A 14252-nucleotide genomic window follows, 5' to 3' on the forward strand; every position below is an offset into this window, starting at 1 on the left:
TATGGTGAAACAGTACTGAGGAGGCGGCCGTTGGTCCTTGATGCACACCCCCTAGTCTGGGGGGGTCCTGCCTCAGGCTGAAGCTTGGGTGCTGGAAGGATCCTGCCATAGCATGGGAGAAAGCCCTTCATGGAGGCACAGAAGCAAGAGAGGATCATTCATGCGTAGATCAGCACTGCTGTGGACTAACAAGGGGAGGAGACTGCAACATGTAGCCAGTCTCCCCGAAGACAGCGGTGTGCTTAAGTCCTCATCCTTCCCTGGGAGATCACCTGAGAGTCAGCCAGGTGAGCTGGTGGGAGTCAGCCAGGTGGGCTGGTAAAGAGTCAATCTGGAGGGCTGGTGTGGAGAAGTTAGCCCAGAGGGCTAGTGAAAAGGAGAAGCTGCAGCCAGGTGGGTTGGCAGTGCCTGAAGAGGTGGTGCTGGGATCAGTAGCCACGGACGAGAAGTACAAGCTGGTTGCTGTATTTTTGCTACACAACAAAGGGGCTGGGAGTTCGTGTCAAATCAACTAACAGTAATTCACCTGGAGCCAGCAAGCAAGTGTGTGCAAGAGGAGAGTAAAGTAGACTGTAAATAGACTGTATATAGGAAGATGTCCCTGAAGTTTTTGCCAAAGTTTTGCAAAAGTCAAGTGGGCTTCCCATAACTTCCCATCCCTGTGCTTTGTCCTTGTCTTCAACACGAACTCAGTAGGTCAGCAATGGGGACTTTTTATTTCTCTTCACCAGGAATCCTTTAGGCATGTCTGTGGTAGAAGCGGTGCAGCCTTTTTTCGGGGCATCAGATCGGCCCAGGGGGCAATTGCCCCCCTGCCCCCTGGCCCAGTCCTCCCCTGCTGGTCACCCTGGTACTTATAGCCCCAGCAGCGATGGAAGGGTGATTGAAACATGTAGAGCTGCTGTTAGCAGGGAAGAGTCATTCTGTTTTATACAAGGCCCGGGCCCCTTCAGTTCAGCATGGGGCCTGGGGTCTTCAAATACCTTTTGGGCACATGCACAATAATTCCAGGGGCCATGGCTCCCAGTAATTAAGTAAAAGTTTCTGGGCCCCATCATAAGCTAAGCAGCAGAGGCCTGGGACAAAGAGATATCTATTTACTAATTTTCGAGAGCAGGTGGAGTAATCCTCCATGGCTTCTGACAATTGAGTTCAAGTTCCGGCCTCTTCTTCTATATCATTTTGTCGGGGCAGGTCAGAACTTTAAATTAGTTGTCAGGAGCCACTGCATGGAGGATTACTTTGCATGATCCGGAAAATGAGTAAATCGTCCCCTCTCCAGTCCTGCCTCCTGCTGCTGAACTGATGGGGCTTGGGCAGCAGCAGTCTGCATCAGGTACTGGCACTCTAAGGGTGCCAGCTGGCTGCCCAACATGTTTATTTTATGCGTCATACAAGCAGAAATGGCACTGTATTGCGGTACCTCTTCTGTCAGACAATGGCACTACAGATACAAGATTCAGGGCTCAGCTGCTGCTCGGCACTGGTCACATGACACAGTCTTACTCTGAACTGCTGCTGATTGTTTATGGGATCTGTACTGGGGGGTTCTGCTCTGGGGGCTCTGTACTGGAGAAGATCTGTACTAGCCAATCCGTACTGGAGAAGATCTGTACTTGGCAATCTGTACTGGAGGGGATCTGTACTGGGAGGTGGGGGTAGGCTGGGTTATGTAATTGGAGGGAGGGGAGTGTCTGCACTGCCAGGCGGACTGTATGGGAACCTAGAATTTCTAATGGTGGTCCTGGAAACAAGCATTGATAGCAATAAGTTAGGGGTGATAAGGTTAGTGGTGGTAGGGAGGAGAAATGGCAGCATTAGTGGCAGGGTTGAGGTGATAGTAGTGGTGTCAGCAGATATGTTGGAGATGGTGGTATTACCAAGTAGAAATAGAAGGGTTGGCCATGACTAATGTGGAGGTGACTGCAGAATTGGTGGCAGTTCTAGTGGCAACAGCAATTGGGGTGCTACGGTATGTGACAGGTAGAATTTGTGGCATGAAAAAGAAAACTTTTATCATGCATTTATTTTCAATTAAGAAATTACCTTATTAAGTGCTTATATGCTAATGTTAATTGATATATTAACAGGTTCACTAGAATGACTTTGCAGTCATTGTCCTTTTTGAAATGCCTTGTTGTGGAGCATGAAGACAGTTGGTCTCCTTGTGTTACAATGAGGTATTTGGGGGTCCAAAGTAGGGATGAGCATGAGTTTGACAGAAGCTTAGGTTCTGATCAAACCCGGAACCAGGCTGTCACTCCTGCCATATCAGCACCCAATGAGCCATGACCAGGGCATTCTCCGTCCTACAGCTGCATGTAACAAAGGGTTGGGATACTTGTGACATCATCAACTAATATGTCCCCATGGCCATATTTGGTCAATGACAGCTTCTTTGACACTGAATGGAAGCCTTGGCTGTAATACATATTAGCCTTCCTTACAGATATCCTTTAATGGTGGCTGTGGTGGTATTGGTGGCAGTAGCTGCAGGGGTATTAGTCCTTTCTTCAGCATCAACAACCACGATTGAACTAAAACTGATAGCAGCTGCCAAAGTAGCAGCAGTCTAAGGCAGGCCATAGACAATTCGAATTACGTACGATTTATCGTTCGATAAACGAAAGCGCAACTCGTGCACATCATCGAGTGTACCATCAATCACCAACCATCAACCATCAACTGTTCTGTGTTTTGTTAGGTGAAATCATACAACTCCCCCACTAATGATACGAAATTCGGCCGATTTTCGCAAAAAAACCCAACATGTTGGATATGTGAATTTTTGCTGTCGTACGAAAATCGAACGTTTTACATACCACACTAACGATACGAAAATCGTTCGATAACACTGCCATTTACGATTTTCGAACGAAATTCGAATCGTCTATGGCCTGCCTTAGAGATAGCAATCCTAGCAATGTTGATATAGGAGGTGGGGTTAGTTTTTGTGGTGGAACCAATACTGGTCATAAGACCAACTGGAAAAGGTAGTAATGAAGGGAGACATATATAGATTGCAGCAATCTTAGCAGTGGAGATATTTTCACTTTCTTACCTCACTGATGAGCTCAGCTGCTTTCTTTGCCTGTAGCACATCAAGAGATCCCTCGGTAATCCAGCCAACTCCCCTCATCCATTTCAGGTCCGATTTATACTGGTTCTGCAGGGCAAATAAAAGATGATGAGAACATTGCAGAATTCTTTTTATGTGTTTTCCTAACACCCCTCCAAACTCTTCAACCCATAAGCCTTTCTTTGGGTGTTTATTCATTGATATACAATGCACATATACCATAGTGCTGTAATGTAGGGATACCCTCTGACATTATACCCTCTTCTATGTTTTCAAAGTGACTTGCCTCTCATAGTCCCATGCATACCTGGGCCAGTCTGGTCAGAAGGCAAATGACCTACCAAAACGCCTTTTGGTTCTTGAAGGAAACCCAGGAAAAATATTTGAACACCAGGACGGGAGAGCCCCAGTTGGAAATGAGCTTGGGAATTATAGCATAGCAGTAATGTCTTAGAACAGCTTATCTAGACAGCTCTTTATATTAAAGTATCGCTAAAGGCAAAACTTTTTTTTTTTAGTTTTGCAAAGAGTGGAGATGGATTAGAACCCCTGTCAGTTTTTATTGCTGTCTGTGCCCCCCATTAGGGAGATTCACCCTCTCTATTTGTCTTGTGTTGTTTACCATTATCATTGAAAGTGAAAGTAAATCACAAATTTCGGGGTGTCCCCAGAAAAGGATTGGAGAAGGGAAATCTTCCAATGGGGAATACTTACATCACTCTGTAAAGCATACGCCTTCTTCGCCCACTGCACCTTCATGTCGGTTGGCAGGGCACTGTAGTGGTGGAGGAACGTCCTGTAACCCTGATCAGTTGCCAGGGCCTGTGCCATGGTGGCATGTGCCACTTCTAGCATGTCCATGGACACATGGAACTTCTTATTTGTCTCCTCGAAGGCGCGCTTGTATTCCAGGTCACTCTGCATTTTTGTCATCTGGAGCGAGTGGGAAATTTTAGAGTCTCCATCTGCGGCCTGAACCCCAATCATCTTCCCCTTGGTCTTCTCATATCCTTCCCTGTACTTTATCTGCAAAGAACAAACGTTATTTGTTTTTTTTCATTTAACGTAATAATAAAAATTGTGAACACATGGGGGGATTAATAAAAGTGACTGAGACAAACTTTGTCTCAACTGGAGTGCAGCCAATCAGCTTTTCAAAGCTCTGTGGAAAAAAATGAAAGATAGAAGCTGATTGGTTGCTATTGGCACCAGTTGAGATAGAATTTATCTCTGACACTTTTCAATGGTTCCTCGTTTAGGTTTTTTGGTTGTCTGCAGAGTTATAAGCATCCCTATTGTAGTATATGAAAAAATTACAGTCAGTCAACACTGAGCACCTGAAGTGGAACTAAACTGTATATGAGCACCACAAACTGCAAACGCTATTTAATTCATTTTGACTATTCAAAGCTAATCCTTATAGCCATCCATATCTCCATGGAAACAATGTGTCTCAAGTGCTAAGAGTATGGATCAATAGATGTGTGAGGCCACTGAAGGCAAAGTGTAAATCTAGGTCCAGTGCAGCTAACCAATCACATGTGGAAAATGTTGCATAAAACTGACTTTGAAGAAGCGCATGTGCGCCAAATGTGCCGTCACGGCAATGGACGAGCTTGCGTTCCACGCTGGTTCATGGGGATCCTTCTTTCTTGCTTTCCTTCACAGAGCCCCGGAGTGACGTCATCCAGACACACTGAATCTCAGCCTGTCTCACTGATCCGCTCCCATCGCTACTCATTGACTGCCAGCGAGTCCTTCTTAGGCAGCCACCCTTTGTGATCAGCCTCTACTACCTTGTGGCAATTGGCAGTCACTCCTTTGTGGTCCACTGTGCGGTTGAGCCCATCCTGGCCCAGGCTTTCCTCTCCCTCAGCAAGGACACTGGCGCCCCTCCATACTCTCACAGCCGGCTATTTGGATGGTGTTAATCCCTCAACACCCAAAGGATTCAATGTGGTATCTTTGGCTTTTTATCCTTTTTCTATACAATACATGTCTATTGACAATCTCTAATAAATTATCTTTTTTATGGCAAGTCTGACTTTTGTTGAATTCCCACTACCTTATCATCCAGTCTATTGAGAGCTGACCCCTCTTTTTGTTATCCATATCTCCATGCCTTATTTTGCTGAAAAATCACTTTGAAAAACATTCCCTAGCATTTCTAGCCAAAGCCATCTTGAGTATGGGCAGATGATTCATTTAGGATTTACTTCCTAGAATCCATCTGCCCTTAGTTCAGGTGTGATGGTGTACTTAGCTGAGAACCCCCCCCCCCCCCCAAAATGAAAGAAAAAAACACTGCTGAAGACTCCTGGGATGTATGACATCATTTTGGCCAAGGCCAGAAACCAGGGAGCAATTAAGTATTTGTAAAAAAAAATGTTTAACACAAATTCAATGTAATATAACTTCCTATCTATTTACTAATGCTACCAGCATAACAATTAAACATATTTAATACTAGTTTAGAGAGCTTAGCTCAGCTAGTATCTGGCTCAGTAAATTTATGTTCTCCCCCTCTTCCACTAAAGTGACAGGTACAAGGGTATTTTGGACCCCTTAGCAGGTCACCCCTGCATGATAAAAGGCTATTTAGAGAGTCCCTGATAGATGATTACACGTTGGTTTCCTCACTCTCTGACCATTAATTAAATCAATGCCCTTACCCTTTGTTTTGTTATGTTTTTAACAGTACAATACATCAAATGAAAAAGACAGTAAACAATTTACTGGTAAATGACAAGAAACATAAAATAATAATTATATAAACCAAAAAGCAAATACAAAAAATGTGTACTGTCGCAAAAATGTATAATCCTTACTGGGATTCCATGTGTCAAAAACCCAAATTGCAACGAAATATATCAAAAAGAAAAAAAAAAAAAAAAGAAAGAAAAAGAAAAGAAATAGAAAGAAAGAAAAAGATAATGTTTTTTTTTTTCTTTTTTTTTTACTTTTTAATCAGCTTTGGCTTTTACTTTTTGCTGTATTTTTGCTACTTAAGGTTTGTTAAATAAAAACAGCTTGAAAAAACTAAAATGCTTTTTTTTTTTTTTTTTTTTTTTGGAGGGGATTTGTTTTTTATTATATATATATATATATATATATATATATATATATATATATATATAAAACAGACCAGGAAATCAAGGCTTTCTTGCATGACCAATTCAGATCGGACCATGTATCAAATAATTTGAATGAAAAACAGGCACTAACATCCCTGTCAGCTAGGCAAGATACAATTATCAAACCAGCTGATAAGGGAGGGTCTTTTGTTGTTATGGATACAGTGAAGTATAAAAATGAGGTAATGAGACAGCTGTCAGATGTCCAAACTTATGCTAAACTTATTGCCAATCCAACAATTCATATACAAAAAAAGAATTTAAAAAGTGGTGAAACAAGCAGTGGATAAAATAATTATAGATAATGATACACAATCCTATTTAGTAACTTTAGTTTAGTTAAGTAGTTTCGTATTACACCTGTTCCATACATGTTGCCCAAGATCCATAAAAATCTGGATGATCCTCCGGGTCGCCCCATTCTGTTCGGTATAGAATCTGTTACAGCACCTTTGGCCAGATATTTGGATAAATGTATTTCACCACTAACTACACAAATGAAATCGTATATAAGAGATTCTTATGATTTTTTACCAAAATTGGTGATTTAACTGTTTCTGCAGATTCTTTCCCGGTCACATGGGACATTTCTAGTTTATATACAGTGATTCAACATGAGTTAGGGATTGAAGCCTACCGTCACCTCTTAAATGCAGCAGGCTTATATAATGCAGATCAAATTACTTTTTTATTGCAGCTATTGCAAATTGTACTGAAAGAAAATATATATTTTTTTTTAAAGGAAAGTACTACTTACAGCTCAGAGGTGCGGCGATGGGCTAAACTGTAGCCCCTTCTATATGCAAACACATTTGTGAATATGGTTGAAAATTATTTTATTTATAATAATATTCTTTTTAAGGAAAATTGTAAATATTGGTTCTGCTTTTTGGACAATGTGTTTGCAAAATGGGAGGGTGATTTAAATACACTGTCACTGTTTCATGCATATATCAATTATTTAATACCTGGTTTGGAATTTAATAAGAATGTAAGTCAGGAAAAAAATGCCATTCTTGGACACATGTATCATGATAAGGAATGGTAGGCTTGTTAGTGATTTAATCACAAAACCGACTGATCATAATCAATTACTACATTATGAGAGCTTCTACCCTCCTGGAGTTTTTAAATTCATCCCAAAGAGCCAATTGATAAGGGTTAAAAGAATAACAGAATTGATAGCAACCAAGGAGATCGAGAAAAACGTCTTAATGAAATGGAAACTAAATTCATTCAGAAGGGTTACCCAGTACAGTTTATAAAGGCAGAAAGGAAAAATGTGGCCAATAGAAAGAATAGGATTCAAATGGATAAGAGGTTACCAGTTGTATCACAATATCATCCACACTCATTTCGAGTGCATATTATTATTAAAAAACATCGGCACATATTAAAAGAAAATTTTCCTTTAATCTCTGAGTTTAATTGTCCTCCTTTTCCCTCATATCGTAAAGGTAGAACCATACACAGCAGATTGGTTAGATCTGATCAATTCCTGCAAAATACATTTTTTTAGAGCCATGCAATTATGGATCATACCCTTGTTTGAACTGCATACAATGCAGTTCAATGATAAATGGTAAATAGTTTACACATCCACATCGAGGTGTTACTATAGAAATTAAAGGATACTATACATGTCAATCATCATACATGATATATATAATCAAATGTCCATGTGGCTTTTTATATGTGGGTGAGACGACACAGAAGGTGAAAGATAGGATTGCCAGACACAAATATTCAAAAAGGGACAAACTCACTAAATTACCACTTGCTAGACATTTTGTGGAAATGAGACATACAGCCTCACAACTTAGATACATGGTGATTGATGCAGTCCCTCAAAATAGACGAGGTGGGAATCGGGAACTTAATTTACAAAAATTGGAAGTGCAGTGGATAAATTGTCTTGATACAATACAACCTAGAGGTTTGAACTCTGATTTTGATTTGCATTTATTTTTATAATGAATTGATCTGATAAATATGGATGTAACATTTTTCTTCTCCTTGGGGTGACTTATTTTGAGGATTTTCTTGAAAAAAAAGTTTTATGGATAGTTCATAGGGCATTTTTATGTGTATATATAATATTAAAAACTTTTTAATATTGAGAGACATAGCGTTGGATTAGAAATATGTATAAATATGTTGAAAATCATTCCCCTTTTTTTTTTTTTAAGGGGTATTATATATTTATTTTCTTTATTACTATACATTAATTATATATGTCTATCTCTTGACAATAGGTTGTCACCGGAATACCTTTGATGGGATGTTGGAGGGTGGCTACATCTCGTTTAACTGTCTCTCTAGGATTTAAAGAAATGTTTTTGTTCTGTCTAATTATTTAATTAATACCTAATTGATTCCTGGTGTGAAATGTATCTATATAAAGGAAAGGATGTAATGGTATTGTTATTTCATGTTTGTTCCTACCTGAAGAAGGGCGAAAGCTTTATAGCCCGAAACTGTTGTTCATGGAACGATAAGCAACTTATCCGTATGTGACGTTTCTTCAATACATTTTCAAGAGCACCAGTCCCTGGATTTGTTATATATATATATATATATATATATATATATATATATATATATATATACATATACACACACAAATTAATATATATATATATATATATAATTTGTTGGCTGTGGTCCCTGTATGCAAAGGTTAATTTTCATGAGAAAATAAGCAATTGGGACAAAAGCTTCCTCCTTGTCTCAACTTTACCATGAGATTACAACTACTCCTAGCTCTGGGTACGTGGATAGCTTTGTACTTACATCACTGGCCAGATCTCGCTTAGCTTTGGCGGTGAGGATGGACAGTGAATCCAAACGCAACTCAAATCCTCTTTCCTTCTGCTTCTCCCAACTGCTCTTATACAGCTTCTGCTCCGCACCATCCAAGGAGAGAGAAAGGGAGTTAGAAAGACATAAAGAGAAAGAAAAGGACCACTGTCACTAGAACAGGCGTCCTCATTGGAAGATTTCCCTTCAATTCCATTTCCTGTGACAACTGTAACATTTTGGACATTTTAAACATGAATTATACACAACACATGGGGGACTTACCTCACTGATATTGGCGGCATTGAGTCTGGCCTGCAGGAAGATGGGCTCGTCCTTGTGAATGGTGTAGTGGTGAAGGAGGTCCTCTGTACTTGACTTGTAGACAATCTATAAGAGAGAGGAGTCATTAGTGAATGGTTCACTTCAAATCATATACAAGAATCTTTATCTTCATCCCAACAGACTGCCTATCTCCAAGTCTGATCTCAACAGAGAGAGTGGCTGATGTGTTCTTTGTTTGCCATAATGGCCAGTGGGTAGGATTACAGGGTTTGAGGGAGAAGTGCCAACATAGGCATGAGCAGGGGGTGTACCTGGTGTGCCTGGGCACACTCTAATCACTGTGCCCCCCCCCCCATGGTAGCCCCCCCCCTGCAGTGCTGCTGGACTTCATCCTCTTTTCTCCCTCTCCCCTCGGCTGATGCGGGGGATGTTTCAGGATGGAGAGTGAGGGAAAGGGCTAGTCAATATGTAATTTACCGGCCCCTTCCTTTTGTAAATGAACACAGATAACTTACTCACTGTATTCATTCACACACTGAAGCATAGTAAACACAGTTTACTATGCTTCAGTGTGCTTGAGCTTTGGGGTGCACACCCTAATGCTATAGGCTGCACACTCAGGATTTGGCCCAGAAGTTGATTACCAGCATGCCAGGGGGGAATTGCAGAGGTCTTGAAAAAGAAGGGTCAACACTGCAAATATTGACTCTTTGAATAAACTTAATGTAAATGTCAATAAAAGCCTTTGACACTTATGAAAAGCTTGTAATTATACTTCAGTATACCATAGTAAAATCTGACAAAAAGATCACAAAACACTGAAGCAGCATATTTTGTGAAAATTATTATTTGTGTCATTCTTAAAACGTGTGGCCGCGGCTGCACACTTTAACTGTTAAGGGCAGTTTTAATGCGAATGTCAGTGCCTAGTACACATGGATAACATTTTATCTGATTCATTAACACCTTTAATCTGTATTATCTATCCAGCAATCACATCATTCCGGCGTACTCACATCACTTTGCAATTCTTGGCTCTTTTTGGCATGCTTGATGTCCGGGGTGTCTGCAATGCTGGTAAATTTTAAGGTGTCGGCTTTTTGGCGATACTTTTTCTGAAAGAGAATGAGAAGACTCAAAGCTTACTTGGCAAAATCCTTAAAGTGGTTGTAAACCTCAGACATGAAATATGAACAAAGCATATTCCTCTATAGTGTGTGCACGTCTTTATTAAGAGCACTAGGTGTCATTTCTGTCTGCTGCCTCCTTCCTCTATCAGAATGAATCATTTCTGAAAGGTTTTCCTTTCACCAAGAGAAAAATGGTGACAGGGGAGGGATCTCCAGCTGATTGACAGTCTCAGATCTGTTCCTGTGTGCTGTGTGAAAGGGAAGGCGGGGGGTGTTCCTTTCCTTCCAATCAGCTCTCAGAGCTCTCCTCACTGAGTTCTGCAGAGTGTAATGTCAGCTCTCCGCCCCCATTTTTCTTACAGCTCAGACAAGCTGTATAAATTCTGCATTGTGAAGGGATGTAGAAAGGAGATGACTGGCAGATAAACAGGTACAACCTATGTAGGAGGATTTGTTTCATCTCTGTGTATCACCATTTTTTTTATTTCCCTTTTGTTGGTTGAACTGGATGGACTTGTGTCTTTTTTAAACCAGACTAACCATGTAACCTGAGGCCAGTCACTTCATTGGGTATCTGTAAGGGTTTACAATCACTTTAAAAGACCATATATTGCTGCAGTGACTACACCCAAGATGGGTCTCAGGAGCTTATATTTCCTTATTACTAACAAATATTACATATTACTGATACCCATATGCCATCACTTTGGGTATCTGGTTGTTGATTGAAAATGGAATTCTCTATGTGTTTCATAGACTTGAATCCACTTACATGAGTTGTATTCTGAGAGTTAGTGCAAACATATATTCATATCATATTAGTGAACAGGCTGCGCTAAGTGTGATAACACAAAAGAATAATATTAGTAAACAAGCTGCGCTAAGTGAACAAATAAGTGACTAATCATAAATCACAATAAAGGTAACAAATATGTGCAAAATTTCACAATAATCCAAATGATGTAAAGAAATTGAACTAAGGTGATAAAAAATTGTGAGGATTATAGATAAAATGAAGTGATTAGGCATAAAGTCTCTAATAAAAGTCCACAAAGGTGTGACACAATGTATAAATTCAAATACTGTGCAATCCACCACAGGTGCTCAGTCCTCCACCGACATCAATCCTGCTTACCAGAAACAGGAAATTACAAGCCTGTAAATCACGGCAGGAAGCCAATTCTCACAGCCAGGGTAAACCTGGGAAGATGACCAAGACTCAGGTATATCAGCCATGGGTGTCACCAATATAGCTGCACTGCTCCGGTATCACGATCCACGGATGTTATGAACAGCCATCATGCAAGACAGAACAATAGAGGCTCCATAGTGTAAAACCATCGACAATGTTCATTCAATATAAAGACATGCACTTACATTTAATGCAGAGTTTACGCGCTAAAAGGTTTAAAAGCCACCGGCTGGCAATTCTGCCCATCCTTCCTGGATATGTTGGTGACGTCAGCACGCCGTGATCTGACGTGTTTCGTCACAACTGACGTCTTCCTACTTCTAAACCTTTTAACGCGTAAACTCTGCATTAAATGTAAGTGCATGTCTTTATATTGAATAAACATTGTCAATGGTTTTACACTATGGAGCCTCTATTGTTCTGTATTGCCTGATGGCTGTTCATAACATCCGTGGATCATAATACCTGAGCAGTGTAGTTATTTTGGTGACACCCATGGCTGATATACCTGAGTCTTGGTCATCTTCCCAGGTTTACCCTGGCTGTGAGAATTGGCTTCCTGCCGTGTTTTACAGGCTTGTCATTTCCTGTTTCTGGCAAGCAGGATTGATGTCGGTGGAGGACTGAGCACCTGTGGTAGATTGCACAGTATTTGAATTTATACACCTTTGATGGGTCTTGTAGACTTTTATTAGAGACTTTATGCCTAATCACTTCATTTATCTATAATCCTCACAATTTTTTATCACCTTAGTTTAATTTCATTACACTATTTGGATTATTATGATATTTTGCACATATTTGTTACCTTTATTGTGATTTATGATTAGTCACTTATTTGTTCACTTAGCGCAGCTTGTTTACTAATATTATTCTTTTGTGTTATCACACTAGAAGCTGCCGCTTTCTTTTCTATTTTTCTATTTTTTTTATTTATTATTCACTAGCACGGTTATAATTTTTGATATATTCATATCACAAAATATCTGTGAAAGAAATCTGTGAAACTGTGAAAGAAATTTTAAGAGAGTGGAGGATGATGAGCGATATGGGGATAACCAGCCGATGAAACAGAGGGAACAATAAATCTAAGCAAAAGCCAGTGAGACAATTTAAAATAAAGTTCAAATGCAGTATGAAGGTCACAAAAGTAAAGTTGATGATGCTGGTGCAGGATTGCGCTGGGTGCATAGAGAAATTCTCAAGCCAGCTCCCAGAGTATGAAGCAGCTCTGTGTGAAGTAGAGGGGGGGGGGTGAAGAGCGGTGCCAATCTCAGTGTGGCAAGTATATTAAAGGTAATTTATTGTAATAAAACACTCACATAAAGTACTGTGATGCAAGCATGGAAAGCATGGGGCACGCTGTGATGACCACATGCTTTCCATGCTTGCATCACAGTACTTTATGTGAGTGTTTTATTACAATAAATTGCCTTTAATATACTTGGCACACTGAGATTGGCACCGCTCTCCACTCCCCCTTGAAAGAAATTTTAATTACTTCTATTCGGGCACTCATCTACTACATGTAAAAATCATTATATTTTTTTCTATAAAACATTATAAATGTTTTTTTAGCAGAGACCCCAGGGAATAAAGTGGCGGTCATTGCAACTTTTTATGTCACACAGTATTTGCGCAGCAATTTTTCAAATACGTTTTTTCTTGAAAAGAAACTTGTTTCATGAATTAAAAAAAAACCAAAACACTAAAGTTAGCCCGATTTGTTTGTATAATGTGAAAGATGATGTAACGGCAAGTAAATGGATACCTAACATGTCACACTTTAAAATTGCGGATCCTCATGGAATGGCGCCAAACTTCAGTATTTCAAAATCTCCATAGGTGACGTTTTAAATATTTTACAGGTTACCAGTTTAGAGTTACAGAAAAGGTCCTGGGCTAGAATTGTTGCTCTTGCGCTAACGTTCGCAGCAATACCTCACATGTGTGGTTTGAACGCAATTTATATATATGGGTGCGAGGTACGTGCACTTTTTTTTTTTCATTGTTTATTTTATTTTTTTTTTTTTTACACTTTCCCTTTGAATTTCTTAATCAATTTTATTCCTATTACAAGGAATGTAAACATCTCTTGTAATAGGATGAGGGCATGACAGGTCCTCTTTATGGAGAGATGTGGGATCTCTCCTTTAGGCAGGAAAGGCGGAGATCACAAAAAAAAGGATCTTGGCCCTCCTAGCTGAGTACTCTGCAGTGTTTACATCTGCTGGAGGGATGTGACGTCATAACGTTGCACCCTGGCCTCTAAAGGTCATAGAGACTGCCGGGAAGCATCTGGTCACCGGTATTCTCTATGGTGCACTGCCAGCAGATTCCTTCTCCCGCTCGTCGATAACACGGGCAAGCCAGTAGAAGTACTTGAGGTAGGCGGGGGGGGGGGGGACATCCACTCCTGCCACCTGTAAAAACGATCGAGCGGCTGAACTGTGATTGTTTTTACAGTGCAGGGTAATCGCCGGCTGAAAAATATGATATCTGAATAATGCCTGCAGCTGCACCCATCATTCAGATATCCCCACTCAAATTTGAGGACATCATATGACGGCCTTGGACAGGAAGTGGTTAAACTCTGTATATACCTTTATTTTGTTTGTTTTATCTTTTGCAGC

General features: G+C 40.2%; 1 protein-coding gene across 1 annotated transcript in view; it reads right to left on the reverse strand.

The window, feature by feature from the left end:
• The window catches only part of NRAP (nebulin related anchoring protein), a 148958-nt gene that overhangs the window by 38269 nt on the left and 96437 nt on the right, over nucleotides 1–14252 (reverse strand). Inside the window, exons 21-25 of the mRNA XM_082268043.1 lie at nucleotides 10314–10412; nucleotides 9298–9402; nucleotides 9007–9114; nucleotides 3794–4105; nucleotides 3062–3166 (exon numbers count right to left, since the gene is read on the reverse strand). Of these exons, the coding sequence (XP_082124169.1) occupies nucleotides 3062–3166; nucleotides 3794–4105; nucleotides 9007–9114; nucleotides 9298–9402; nucleotides 10314–10412 (729 nt within the window). The remainder of the gene's footprint in view (nucleotides 1–3061; nucleotides 3167–3793; nucleotides 4106–9006; nucleotides 9115–9297; nucleotides 9403–10313; nucleotides 10413–14252) is intronic.

This window comes from Pelophylax lessonae, assembly GCF_965119305.1.
Source record: "Pelophylax lessonae genome assembly, chromosome: 9".
Lineage (NCBI taxonomy): Eukaryota > Metazoa > Chordata > Amphibia > Anura > Ranidae > Pelophylax > Pelophylax lessonae.